This window comes from Pseudoliparis swirei, chromosome 6 (assembly GCF_029220125.1).
Source record: "Pseudoliparis swirei isolate HS2019 ecotype Mariana Trench chromosome 6, NWPU_hadal_v1, whole genome shotgun sequence".
NCBI lineage: Eukaryota > Metazoa > Chordata > Actinopteri > Perciformes > Liparidae > Pseudoliparis > Pseudoliparis swirei.
This window is the reverse complement of record NC_079393.1, coordinates 10,762,683-10,777,482: the sequence shown is the minus strand read 5'-3', so window position 1 is coordinate 10,777,482 and position 14,800 is coordinate 10,762,683. Positions and strand designations below refer to the sequence as shown.

The window sequence follows — 14,800 nt, the reverse complement described above, 5'->3', positions numbered from 1 at the left end:
GTCTCTATGGAGCTCTGGGAGGGACTGGGTGAGAGGGGGCGGATGCCCGGGGGGGGGGGGGGGGGGCTGTGCTATGGGGGACACTGGGTGACCGGGATGACAGGGGCGTGGGGCTACTCTGTTTCTGCTTTATGTTGCCTTCTACGTTCATACACTAATGCACATAAACTAGAGGATTAGAAAAAGAGAGCACGCCTTGCAGACAGTAAACAGGGGTCTATTTTATTTTTGAACGAGTCTTTTAATTAATGCATTTCAAGTACTCCAAAAATCACATCTCTTTGCACAATACAATTTGATTTTTTTTTTAGTAAAAATGTTCAAAGTGAACAAAAATTTCCGATACTGTATAAAACACAGTGAACATTAAAATCAGACAGTAGTATTACTTTTTAACCTTGTGTTCTTTCGGCCTACATCACCTACAACATTTCAACACAATTTGGACATTTTCAGTGCACGTTTATCTAAAAACTTTACCAAGTCTAAGAAATTAAAAAGAAAGTAAATTTACAGGCATTATTCTTCTGCTCTTCTACCCAAACCATGCCACAGGAGAACAAAGACAAAAATGAGAATGCAACGTTCACTCCATCAGCCTGAATTGTTTTGAGCATTGATGACGGTGGGGGAAAGTAGCAGAAGCAAAACTCCAGTCCGACTAGCACATACAAGAACATAAATAACTTAGAGGAGAGGAAGGTTTGTCACATATGAACATCTTTCAACAACTTACTCTGGAATTAGAATACAAAAAATTAAACCGATGTATCAAAATGTAATTTTTCATTTTCAAATGAAGTGCTAATCTTCGAAGTACTGTACAAGTTTACACGTAAGCTCTCCAGGCTTCACAGGCGAGCTCCAGCCTAGGAGACGACATTTAAAAAGAGCTCCATTGTGAACAGAAATGAGACAGTATGGCGACCTGCCTTATTCAGCATGTGAAATATTAACTGTGAGACACTGTTTCTAACGTCCCCTCCAGATCACATGTGTGATGCTTACAGCCATCAGGACATGTGAGAGACCAGCTGGGAGTATTGCATGCGCTTCAACAAATAATGGCAGCATCAAATAAAGTCAGAGCACAAAACGTACTTTGCTGAATATGCAATGAAAAATTATAAAGTCTGCGCCAAATTTTTGGCGGGTGAAATGTTTACAGGGGAAAATAAATCATGGGATTTTGCACAACCGGAATATCAAACCCTTTCGGTTAGTGTTATCACGTTGTCGTCTTCCAGAACGCCCCTCGCGCTGCGCTGCAGCGAGGAGGGAGGAAGAAAACCCTCGAGGTCAAACAATCCAACGGAAAAACAATCCCATCGCCTTTATTTTTCCCATTAAAAGTCGGAGACGTAACAGGTGTCTGCCGTGTTTGTATAAAACCTGTGTGGAGAAAGATCAGCCGTACACATTTGTAGAGCTCCGTGTTGTAACTCATGTGCTCTTTTGGGGATTCAGTCCGTGGTGAAATCTGACCGGGAGAAAACTGCAGGTGAGTTTAAAAATAAAATAAAACCGCAGCTCGTCTCTTGTGAGACGGGTGAACACACTGAGGAAGTGTGTGTGAATAGTGTGACGACGCTGCTCCTGTTACTTGTTTTAAGACTCACATTAATAGCTGTCAAAGTAAATCGTGTTGTGTGACATACAAATATTACAGACCTTTGTCCATTAATAGTCACATTTAATAAATGTGTCCGCATGCCTACATTGTAAAGTTCTCAGATTCGCTATCTGAAGGATATTATAATTATTTAAATCTTACAGGTTTTTTTTGTACATCCACACCGGAGTCATTTTTAAATTTATTTCCACATTCATGTAAACTAACTCTGTAACATGATACACTCTCACTTCTAAACTAAGCCACAGCAGCCTTCACGTTGCCTCGTCTTCATATCTGAACAGGTAGAATCAGCCTCAGCTTCAGTTAGTGGTTTTTCATCCTTCATCAAAAAGCAAATTCGGTAAGACAATAAACGAAGCGATCTTCCCTTTCTGTTCCCATGACCTCATCTGGCTCGTTACACAACATAAGCAAAACATGATTAAAAAAAATTAGGAAAAAAGGGACCTTGAACGAAGGTCTGAAAAGTGGGATATGGTGACCTTCGAGATCTAGCAATCTAACGAGAGTGAAAGAGATCCACCTGATAGGACGACTGCGAAGAGAACTTGATGGCGCCAAATCCTCAACGGCAAAGTCCAAGGAACTCATCGCAACCATCACTCCTTCAACTATGTGTTAAGAGTCCTGAGAGCACTAACCGAAAAATAAAAGGAAAAAAAAGTGAAGAATTACACATTTACAGTAGAAGAAATAGTTTGTTTTCACTTATGATACACTGAATATGTACAGTCACATGCAGAAGACGGTCTGCACCAGAGACCGGAGCCTGTGTCTTTTGCCGCTTGACATGTGAAAATCACAAAAGTGCCACAACTCCCCACCGAGTGTCTCTCTCTCCTGGCTAGAATGGTAAAAGAAAAAAAATAATCACGGAACAATTCACCAGCCGCCACGGGCGGTGTCACTTGAAGAAGACGTCGCAGTAGAACAAAACAAAACAAAAAAAGAAAAGAAAAGAAAAAACATCACAGAATGTACTAAAGCTATACATGATCCGTAACTCCTTGGCACTCCTTAGAAAAGAAAAGAAAAGAAGGTGGAAAGAGATGCTCGATCGCACCGCATCGGAAACGGCTGATGGTCGAGTCCACTCGGCGAAGAGCCGATCGAGTCGCTCGATAGTGTTTTCTCTTTTCCGCGCATCCGCTGAGTCTGTAAATGGAGGACATGATGATAACAACCACGTTCCGGCTTTTCTTTGGATGGAGTGACGCTTTTGTTTCCCACTGTAGGCACAAGGAGGAGCCAAGGCATTGGGGGGCGGGATGCAGGGTCTCAGCGTCTCATCTGGCCCATCTGATAGTTCTCCCGGGGCTGGCGGTGGTGCCTCTGGGGCTGCGGCTGCCGCTGCCTCTGGGGCTGCCGCGGGCCGCCGTGTTGGCCGTGCGGTTGCTGAGACTGGTTCTGCACCTGGGCGTTGGCCTGTTGCTGCTGCTGCTGCAGCTGCTGCGCTCGCCGCCTCTTCAAAGTGCCTGTCGGGGGGGGGGGGGGGAGGGACAGATTGTAGGTTTACACCAAACCTATTGACAGTCTGCTCCTGATGCCGTCACTGCGAGAACAACTATATTGCAAGTGCATGGCATGTCACACTGTGAGAGATGGCTCTAATAAAATGGTGGTTGCAGTCGGAGGCATTGCGGAGCACGGTGAATTACAAGCGGGGGTAAGAAAAGGGTTTCGAGCTGCCGCGTCATCGACTTGCATCATTCTTCTGCACCGCTCCCAGGTTTGGCCACGGTGCCCCTTTGGATTAAAAATCTCTGAGCAGTATGGACCGGCTCATGGAATGCAACGTGAAATGCTATTGTGCGGAGCCGCAGTGGGATTTTGGTCCTGCATATCTTTTTGTTTGCTGAAGCTCTGTGTCTCGTCTCGGTGTGGCCACCGCGTGCTTGATAAGAAGATTTAAACTAGCTTCTCTCACACTAACCAGTATGCTAATAAAACAAGACGTTATTAAACTTCAAAACTCACGAAACTCAACGTCTATTCATTTTAAAGTATTCATACCAAACGTAAGAATGTCAGTTGCAATAAGAAAAGAACCAGTGAGAGAAAAGTATATAAAAAAGGTGTAATACCTGGTAAACGTGACAGTAAGTTGGCCTAATGTTTTTGATTTCTTGAGCTATGTTAACATCTTTAAACAGACTTTTTAAGCTTTTTGCATGTGGCTTAACAGATGCAATAACCAGCACATTTTATTTACAGGGGATGGACACAATATCACAAACACTTTCAAAACAACAAACCTGCAACTACAAATGAACACTATTCATATGTCAATGCAGTGGCGCGGCAGCTGGGACATCCATGTGATCAGATTAACTGGGACATGGGGTTGTAAACCATGTACAAAATATTTATAAATAAATATATAAACGTTAAATGTTATCTTATCTTTGTAAACCTCTGGACTTACCTGGAAGTGGTTTTGGAGGAGGAAGTTTGGGGTTACTGCTCGGTGTATGCACGCTACAGATCTTAATGAAGCCAGCCATGAGCATGATGAGGGCAATGCCCATCAGCAGCACTGCCCACCAATGGGCCTAGAGAAGCACAAATCAAGCAGTCAAAACTAAAATAAAAGTATAAAATAGTATGATAATAATCAGAATCAATACATACCACGATCCACTCTGCAATGTTTTCATAGAGCTCCGGGTTGAAGATGGCCTTCTTCAGCCTGGCCAGCGGCCCGTCCGCATCCACCAGGCGGCACTTCATGAACACGTCACAGTAGCCCTTGAAGTCGTTGCACGGCGAGCCGGCCGGCAGCGTGGTCACTTTATTATTAAAGAAACGAGCCAGCGGCTCTGAGCCGGTGCTGCTGCACGTGTTGGGATTCACTGCGGAGACGGACCACAGACAGGATAAACATAATATATACGATTCCAACGAAAGAAGATGAAATCTCAGGCTCATTATATTTAGATTAATTTCATTTTCTCAAGGCAGGAAAAAGATTAAGAGCAAATAAAAAGGGTAAATGACTCACTCTTCTCCATGCAGCACACATGGCACAGCTCAGTCTCGTCCTTGCCATCTAGGCTCGCACAGGTGCAGGCCTCCAGCCCATACTTCTCACAGATGGAGCCGGAGCAGCCCTGCGGGGGAGGAGCATGAGGACAGGCGAGATCAGTCGCCGACTGGTACGCACATGAAGTTGCTATAACAACCAGTTCTTCCAGGTGTGAAGCCATACCCCGTTGAGGCAGACTTGAGTCTCCCCGTGGCAGGCGGTGAAGTTGGCCTTGGGCTCCGATGTGGGACACTGGGAACCGACTCCGTTACACATGCCCTGGTGAGCGCACTCAGACTCCTCTCTGCACTTCTCATTACGGCCCTTGTAAGAGCACTCGGCGGTGCAGCAGGGACCCTGGCTGGGGCTGGTGGGAAGAACAGTTTGGTCAAGAACCGTCACACATGAGCGGTCAGATCCGTATGAAGCCTCAAAATGCTCAGGGGAAGGAAAACACTTGAATAACTTCCACATCTACCTGCAGACTTTGTTGGGCTTTAACTTGCACTTCTTGTTGTCAGCCTGGTTGGCGTCATAGCAGCACTGGTCCCTGCACTGGTCACTGTAGCCACAGTCACACTCCTCTCCTGGCTCCACCAGGCCGTTACCACAGATGGGCTGGCCAGACTCTGTTTTGGGAAGGAAAAATAAACATCGAGTCTGTTTCCCGAAAACTACAACGCGTTTCATCGTTGGACTTTTTGTACTGACGGGTAAAAGAGAATGAAAAATCAGACATTTAGTATGAAAACATACAAACACTGATCTGAAGCAAAAACACCGTCGTCACCTGTGAGCAAGATTTTTTTTAAAAGCGTACACCAAAATCTAATATTTTCGCAGTCATATTAGCCAGGATGGATATGTACGCATGAGACTTCAAACAGCATGTGCAAAATAGATTAAGCTTTTAAATAATAAGCGTGTCAAAAAAGTCTAAAATATGCTTAATACTGTCAGTAAAAATAACACTGGATTAAAGCCAGGAGTGCTTTTCAAAGCCGATACGAGTCAGTATGCTGGTGACTCTCAGGCAGCCTGAATAAAACCACTAATTAGGGCGCTCGGGGGTTAAAATCCCCCACTCATCAGTACAGGAAAAGCAGAATCAGAAGAAATGATGTAGTTTGAATGTACAAAACCTCAAGTCTGACAGCGAAGATGAAAACAGTGACACGCACCGACAAAACAGTTGCTCCTCTTCTTCTCCAGCACTTGGCTGATGTTGCGCACGCTGCAGATGGAGAACTTGTTATTGTTGAGCTTGTCGCCGGAGGTAGCCCTGGCATACATGATATAATTGCCCTTCTCCTTCTTGTCTTGGCTCTTGGATTCTCCGGGGGTGCACTCGGATCCAGAGTCGTGCTGGGAACGACAGAGAAAGAAAGAATAATCACAGGTTAGAAGGAGAAGTTACAAAGTGTGCAAGCCTTATTAATTCTCACCGTGCATTAATGTGACACGTCTAAGTAACTCACCGGGGAGCCGAAGTTGTGTCCTACTTCATGTGCAAACGTGATATGGGAGACCTTTGGCGGTACGTGGGAGGCGTAGTTCTGTACAGTGATGATACCCGTGTTCAGAGACTTCTTTTTTCCGTCGGAGTACAGCTTGCTTTTTTCACAGATGCCTCCGGAGCTCCCTGCCAATTTAAAGCACAAGTTGGCAATGTCTTTCAAACCACAGCTAAAGACACAAATATATAAGAGAGAGAACCTGATTTATGCTTAGGGATGGGTATCGTTTGGGTTTTTTCCGATACCGGTGCTAAACCGGTACTTTTAAAACGATACCGGTGCCTAAACGGTGCCTGAACCGATACTTCTTTTTAAAAACGCACAATGAGGACATTAAAAACCTCTTTGGCCATATTCCCTGTAGAAGCCGTTATCATGGAGCACTGACACACAACGGATATCAGACTGTTAACATACACAATATATGTTCTCCATTATATGATGTGATATGTATTGTCATGTGCAGACCTTATAGGGTTAATCCTGTCACTGTTTTGATGGACAAAGAGAACAACCAATCAGAGGGACTGAAGATGACACGTGACAAATAAAGTTTTGCTTCTGACAGCGAGAGTTCCACTGAAACAAAGTGACGCCCCACGGTCTTTATTCCTCCGTCATTATATTCCCGGTAACACATTTCCATCACCCATCATCATTTGATTGGCTGATAAGTGGCTCCTCACAGCAGACCTCCAGGGGAGCGCTTGATTCCTCCACGGTGAGGGCAGCGCAGCTCATGTTTGCGCGCTGCGGCACATTAAAACATTAAATAGCCGAGTTTTTTTCAGCGTGAGAAATACGATGTGTGGCGGGAGTGCGTGACTTAAGACCGAAATGCGTGACTGTCATGCTCAATGCGTGACACTTGAGAGCCCTGTCAGGGGGACCGGTGACGGTCTCCCCATCGCGCCCAGCCTGACGCTGGTGTGCTCCACACGGGCTCACGCCGTCACACACGGCGCAGCCTCCGCTGTCAAACTTAAATATGAGAGGCTATCGTAACCTGCTGACAGGGCGGAGTCACCAGAGAAGTTCACAATAATAGTTTTTTTCAATTTCAATCGGTTCAGGCACCGAAAAGAAGCACCGAAATGTGCGTTGCGTTTCGGTCCGGGTAATACCGGTTGTATTGGAACCGGTACCACATTGGCACCGGTTTCCGGTACCCAACCCTATTTATGCTACGACAATTTTTTAATTAATTGTCTTACTATAAAACATAATGAGTGGGATTTATCAACATGTTGTTGTTCATTTCAAAGTGTGTCATTGCAGGGGGACACAGTACATTAAACATTTCAACAGTGCAATATCTTCTGTTAAAACTTCAAATTAAGAATGTAATAATAATAAATATATGGCTAGTGCCATGATAAAATCCTTTGGGAATCATCACATCTGCATATTGTCTGAGTTGATATTTCAAGCTGCATTTCAGAGACTCTTTTCTTAGTTGTACCTACAATGTAAAATCCAGATAAATCCAAATTAACTTGGATACAATAACCTCATGTTCACCAAGACTGGGTATCCCGAATGATAATGTGCCTACTCATAAATGCAATTACTATTCTACAATACGTTACACGCTGTGTAATGCTTCTAAGAGAGATGAGAAAGTGAATAATCGGATGTCAGTACCTGAAGGGGCTCCGACCCAGGCCAAACCCAACACCCCGTCATCAAAGTCTCTGTCGGTGAAAACATAAGCCAAGCAGTAGTCGTCATGGTTCTGCTCCGAGTTCAGCTCAAGGAACTTCTCCACACCGATGTTGGCAAAGCGGAACGGGTTGGACCGGTCCCTCTCGTCGCTGGTGGTGTTGATCTAAACAAGAGGGGGATGACGATGAGCTCACAGGGGACACATCTAGGGTCCACACACTGGCCTCAAAGTCTGTACGAGACTCACCCGGATTCTTTTCACCATGAAGCTGATGTTGCGAATGCCCATGAAGTCGGTCCCCTGATAGATGGCATCGATGGCCTTGACATGACTGGAGATCTGAAGGAGAGAGTTTTAGTCTTTAAACTCTTCTATATAATGTTCTGTTGGTTATAATCGTGCCTCTCCACCAATATCACACAAAAGAAACAAACCGACTGTGTCAATCTAATTCTAACAGCACCAAAGAGGCCTGTGTCAAATAAGTGACTTACCTGAGCGATGACCGCCTCCCTGGTCTTGTAGTACTTGAAGAAGAGATGGTCCGTCTGAATGAAAAGCTGGCAGGTGTTTTTCTCAACCTGGGCCATCCTCTTCTTTCTCAGCAGCACAGGGTCATTGAAGCTCATCTCAGTGTGGAGCTCCTGGTGAGAGCAGACGAGAGTAGGAAATAGACAGTTAAATAAAACATATATGTATATACAACCTTTTCAACCAAACAGAGGCTAAATAAATAATGTCGGGTATTTTTAGGCCGGGCTTTTTCAGCTGCAGCATGTTCACGAACTGCAACCCTGTTTCTGTGGAAGATATACTATCTACATTACATACAAGAATATGGTGGGGAAATAAGGGAAGAAATTGTATTTTTGTTTTTAAACAAGAGCACACCAACTGTCTGAGAAAAGGAAAGCTTTGGTTTGGGGGAAATATATTGGAAAGAAACCATAATATAGTTTTATATAAGAAAGCATAATAAGTGTATTCTGGACATATGTCATTTCTGGCTTTCATCTTTGGTTGGATTAGAAACAAACTTGAGAAAGGAATTAAAATGTGTATTATTGTGCAGGAGACTAAATATGTGTTCCTATAGTTGTAAAGAGGGATCCTTGAGGATTCTACTACATTTTATCAAACTGCTTTCCGGGTTTCTCAAAGACAGTGAGATTAACATCGATTTCCTCATTTCATGGATGACAAAGACATCAGTAACAACTACAAATAAATAACATGCTACTGTGTATACCTTTATAGTATGTACATTTATTGTAATTTATAAAGAAATTACAAGACATCAAACCTCAGATTCCCTTCCTCTTTGTGGAACACTACAGACCGGAGAACACATGGACGCAGTCTCCCTCACGTCACCCCTCGGTGTCTGAGGAGCGCTTGTGAAGCTCAAACTGGGGGCTTTTGGCATCACTGACCATTTGAAGATCTGCAGCTTTTGTCACATCAACATTGGATTCATGCGTCAGCAGGAGGCTGTTACTTGGTGGACACACAGCCACAGCAGCATGGATGAATGCATTTGTGAAAATGCTATACTTGAAATGTTGATTTGTAAATGAAAGTGTTGTAAAGAAATTTGAATATTACTTTTCGTTAGAAACATTTCCCCCATTCTCTTGTGATGGGCTACTAATTAAATCACGTAGACATCCATTAATTGAGCCGAGACCGACTATTCTCACCAGTAAATATAACCTCAAAGGGCACACAGAGGCTTAAGAAGGCATCAGAGGGAATCTCTAACCGTGACTAAGAAAGAAAAATGTACATCTTCCACCAAAAGCAAACCATCCCTTTAATGGACACCATCAGGGTTTACTGTGGTGAAGTTCACCTTAGGTGGCCGTGCCGAGGCCGAGGCTTGGTACTTTTTCATCCTCTCGAACACCGAGCTATCAGCGCAGCCTCCCTCCGGGCCGAACTTGTGCGGGTAGTCTGAGTGAGAGAGGCAGGCACAACACAGTTAGGCGTATGAAAGACAATGTTAGCCACTTAACCCCCTGAGTCACTCTATTTCTGGCACTATTTATGCTCAGCTAATGGATGTACTTACCCGCCACTTGAGCCCAGCTTTGCTAAGTAAACAGTTACTTTCTATTCGCTCTCATTAGAGATTCCTCCAACATTTATCTTTAATTGCCCCTCAGCCACAAACTATATGTACACAGATCATTTGACACTAGGGGGTGCCAGTGAAGTATGCTTGGTGCTCACTATCAGTACCAACATGGAGGAGACCGCTGGAATGAGCCAGTAGCCCTGGAGAAAGATCCTGTTACACAGCCAACACCCACCCCGGGTATCTCTGCTCCCCGGGGGCCGATCACACCACTCTGCCTCCATCAGCTAAGCTGCTCTAACCTTGCACTTCCCCGCTCACACATTTTTAAATGCGTGCATCCAATTACACATACTAGACGAATACACCGTGTCAAAGTATTTGTGCAGCTGAAGTTGCTGGGGAACTCACGTATGTCGTCTTCGTGATAGATGACCGAGTGGAACGGCACGTCTTTTCCCTCCAGGTATCTCTCCGCAGGCTCCACGTAGTAGGAGCCCTGGTAGCTCTGAATGAAGCCATCAAACTTACCATCCACAATGGAGCCATGCGTCAGGGTACCTTTCTCCCCTGGGAATCCAAATTAGCGGTATCGATGTCAGAGGATTCACACGAGATCAAGCAGCGATACATTATATCGGGTATGTTAAAATGAGAAGGGAGGTCTCACCGTAGATTTCTCCAGTGTAGATATGAGAGGTATCAAATGGAATCTCGTCTCCAGAAACGTCTACCTTCAAATCTTGGGCAAACAAGGTTGTATCTCTCTTCATTCGTAAGTTAAAATGTCTGAAATCAAAGAAATACATGTATAGGCAAGAGAGAAAACACAAGACATTGGAACGTGATGACAAAGGTTACAACAGTGTTATCTCTATTGCAAGAAGTTTGTTTCCGAAACCATCTGCTGATATTATTCACGTCACAGAGTGTGAGCCAATGGGTTTGGGTGGGGATCACACTTTTGTAGGTAAGCAATATTCCATCGGTTTTGGAGAAAAGGGAAGTTGTGAATGAAAAGGAGAAAAAAGGTGCAAGGAAGGGCATAGTTTGGCAGAGAGAAAACCTCTAAGCGATGTTGGTTGCAGAGGGAAAACTGGACTCATCTTGTGAAAGGGAACCGAAAATTAGGACATCTTAAATCAATGCTCCAGTTGTTTGGTTGATCAAACATATGGCAGGGAAACAAAAGATGCTACAGTAAATCTTGGGTTCATGTTACACATACGCAGTGCTCTGGTGTGCTCGTATAGGGCGTAAGCTACGGTTATGTAGGTCAGACACAGCAGTTAAATTGACTGCAAGAAAACAGGTCTTTGTAAAACTAAGATCAGAAAGTTATGGTCAAACTTGACATGGCACATGTAGAAAACCTTTTGTACCATAATTGTTTACTGTTATGACGTCATCTCAGGGAGAAAATGTAAGACATCTTCAAATTCGTTCAATCAGCAAACAGAAGTGGATTGACTTGCATCTCGAGCATGAATTCAAAAAGGAAAAGAAACTGACACATTAATGCTTTAAAAAAAAAGAGGAACAGACATCTTCCTTCTCTGCATTTGTTTGCGGAGCTCTTATCTTTCTCTTCCCGATTAAGCAGTGTCACCGTTTGGGAACAGAAGGCTGGACGATAAACAGCCTTTGCCACGCTTCCAGCCAGATGGTTTTGACTTTGTCACGGAGAGTGTGGACACTTTCTCTCAAACAACACCTCTTCAAAATGCCGGATGAAGCACCATGACAAAGACTACAAGTGCTCATCCAGCCATCTTCTTCAGCTAAAAGGGGTTCACAACCAGGCACCAAGTGGACAGAGACACCCTGAAAACACCCGATCCCTTACAGGGCTAACAAACACACAGATACACACCAACGCACTAATAGACTCTACCTCTCCTGTATGTATTTGGATTGTGGCAGCGGATCAGAAAAAATTAAACTAGGGCTGTGACTACCAATTTATGCTCGGTATCGATGAATCAATTTTCAATTTGGGCCAAGTTTATGTCTTCAAATTGCTTGTTTTTTTCCCAACCAATAGTCCCAAGCACACACAATTATCAGTTTAATATTTCATAGAAAGAAAATCAGGAAATCCTCACAACTGAAAAGCTGAAACTGGAGGAATGTCTGGCATTTTAGCTTAGAAATGGCTTGAATAAATTAATTCATCATCAAAAATAGTTTAACTCTCCATTATAGCTAACCTGCACTTTTAAACAGAAACAATGAAGGAATATGGGATGGGTTCTGCAAATAGATAAATAAACAGACCAGTAAGTAAAGATATAGATGAGGAGACATACAAATAGACAAGAGTCAGACAGAAAAAGATCCAAATCGAATTTCCCCATCAAGTTAACATTTGGAAAATTGACAAACCTTCCATGGGCGTGAAAATCTAAATGAAGGAACTTGTCTTCAGGCGAGAACGCCCTCTTGGCCCTCTGATGGTTGCTGTGCACAAGCTCTGTGTCGTAGGACAGGCCTTCATAGTGACGGATGTACTTGTTCAGGGGATTTCTATAATGTCCTGTGTGAAAAGAACAGAGAAACTCAGGTTATCAGCAAAAACAAGGGAAATAAATACAGCCATCGTAGCTGTAAAGATATGTTCTTAGTGTCATATATTCAGGAATGTATATGTATGTACAAGAAGTAAATGGACAAAAAAATATGTTGGTATAAGTGTACCTGAGAGCTCATTACACATAGATAAAATGTAAGCTTACAAAAGTAATAATAGTAATATAAATACTTACTTAAATACTTAAAATGTCCACTACCTAATGTAAAAAATAAATAAATATGTTTAATGAAATCTTAAGTAAAGAGGTACAAATGGAACACCAACGTGTGGTTTACATTTCATACCACAGTGTCATTCATCAGCGCATTCATCATTTCAATTGTTAAAATAAATCTTCGCAACAGCCTTGATCTCAAAGTGCATCCGTCACATCTACGATTTTTAGTTGATGGCAGAGAAACTGAAATTATAGTTTTGTTTGTTAGGCAATATATTTCAAGCGTGGATCATATTTGAGTCTTTAAGATGTCATCAGACTATAACAGCTATGTTTTGGGATCATCAGGCAGGAATAAAATGATGAAACCTGACAGCAAACCTGTTCGACCGGTTTTAAAATGCAGCGAAATATGTCAAATGGATGCCGTGCTCAACAACCCCCAGCGTCTCAGTATAATTATTGTATATAGAGTGGGTGGTGGGCTCGAAGGAGAAAGAAATTCCCACCCATTTCACCAACTGCTTCAACTCAAAAGACTGAAAATTCCATTACATTTTTTTAAAATTTTGTTTAGGACATTTAATTCCTTCAGAAAGTTGCATTGTCAATGTTAAAACAGTAAACTGAGCATACTAGCAAGTCTTTGAGATTGGATTTTTTCCACATAACATTTAAACCAAGAGAAAGTATTTTCAGTAAATACGATATATGTAATTAGGACCGTCTGACAGGTAATTGTGCCTTACTAGTGGGCAGCAAATTATAGGATTCAGGGTAACTATGTAGGAAACATCAGTAAGTAGACCAGGCTCCCGCTACTTCTCTGTCCATTAGAAGTATGAAATATTTAAATGCTAACATTACATTTTTCATTGGGGTGACTATGAGAAGTGAAGGCAATGACTATTCTGAAATATTGTAATCTATCAAGGCCTACAAAAGATACAACAATGAGCATTAAGTAGGCGTGTCTTTGATAAAACAAACCATCCACATTATTTTGTATAAATCTATACAAAACCACTGATAGCATCACGTGGGGAAGCACATCACATGAATATATTTAGATATATGTACCACAGGAGATGACCCTATGGTGTAAACAAGTCTGCTACTTTCGACAAATATTCCCATCGCCGAAAAAAAATATGGACCGTACAACTGTTTGACATTTTAATAGAAGTACATTTGAGTCACATGCAACTCATTTTATTTTACTGGCAAACTATTTGACCAGTAACGTTATATGATGCAGGTATAAATAGCGTTACGTTGCGTACGTCACAAGTCAATACAGCAATTAATAGATTTCGTGGAGGAAAAAAATCATCACAAAATCATACAGACAAATTATTTTCAAAATAAGTTACTGAATCCAGACAATACGGATGGGTTAAACAAGAGGACAGCTTTGCCGAGTCCCAACACAGAAGACACTGACGCCGACCTGAACACGATACATTGTAAACCCTGGCACGAGGCAGGTACCATAACGACAGTTGCTACGTGTCTTATTTTTGGACAGCAACCACAACGCTCGCGGCTCGACCGTTAGCTCGCACCGAGCTGAGCTAACGGCTCGTTCCCCCGGTCGGCATCTCCATCTTCTCATAACAATGGCTGTCGGCGCTATTCGCACGATAACAACAAAACCGAGCCAAACCGGACAATAAAAACGGTGACAACACGCAGAAATAACTCATCGATATCGGTTTATTTCAATCGACTGCACGCCTCCAAGTCAGTTTGTACTCCATGTGTCATTTTTTTATCTCGAAGTAATCCGGCAAAAAGGGTGCAGTCCTCTTGACAACAAGCAGGCCCTGCTGATCCGTCCGTTAGCTAGCGGGCTATCAGCCTTTCTGCCCCGCTTAGCTTCATGGATTCAACACAACTTGGAACGTTTTCTCCACGAAACGTCTCACTCACCTTGGGTGTAGTTCAGCAAACACACGAAAAGGAACACTTTAAGAAGAAGCATGTCTAACAAATCCATTGTTAGAACATTGATACCGTTTTCACTTTATTGTCCTACTTAGATAGGCGCAGACGCCCTGTGTGTTTATTGCACCTTCCTCTCATCGCCTTCTCTCCAGCGTCGTGACGTCAGACGCACGGCCGCCTGG

At 43.1% G+C, this 14,800-nt stretch overlaps 1 protein-coding gene across 1 annotated transcript; it reads right to left on the bottom strand.

The window, feature by feature from the left end:
• Positions 1-201: 201 nt before the first annotated feature.
• On the bottom strand, positions 202-14,732 carry LOC130195476 (disintegrin and metalloproteinase domain-containing protein 10-like). Its single transcript, XM_056417018.1, has 16 exons — positions 14,604-14,732; positions 12,307-12,457; positions 10,592-10,710; positions 10,333-10,491; positions 9,697-9,797; positions 8,339-8,488; positions 8,091-8,183; positions 7,823-8,006; positions 6,140-6,303; positions 5,843-6,026; positions 5,140-5,290; positions 4,845-5,028; positions 4,638-4,746; positions 4,268-4,488; positions 4,062-4,188; positions 202-3,111 (listed from the first exon to the last, which is right to left on the bottom strand). The coding sequence occupies exons 1-16, from the start codon at positions 14,668-14,670 to the stop codon at positions 2,915-2,917; spliced, it is 2,361 nt and encodes a 786-aa protein (XP_056272993.1). The 5' UTR covers positions 14,671-14,732; the 3' UTR covers positions 202-2,914.
• Between the last annotated feature and the right edge of the window lie 68 nt (positions 14,733-14,800).

Bases quoted from the DNA above. Each gene is read 5' to 3' on its own strand.
- LOC130195476 (XM_056417018.1), bottom strand. From the start codon at position 14,670: ATGGATTTGTTAGACATGCTTCTTCTTAAAGTGTTCCTTTTCGTGTGT. The intron at 10,711-12,306 runs GTTTGTCAATTT...CTTTGATTTCAG, and splicing joins GATTTTCACGCCCATGGAAG to ACATTTTAACTTACGAATGA. The intron at 3,112-4,061 runs GTAAGTCCAGAG...CCCCCCCGACAG, and splicing joins TCCTCCAAAACCACTTCCAG to GCACTTTGAAGAGGCGGCGA.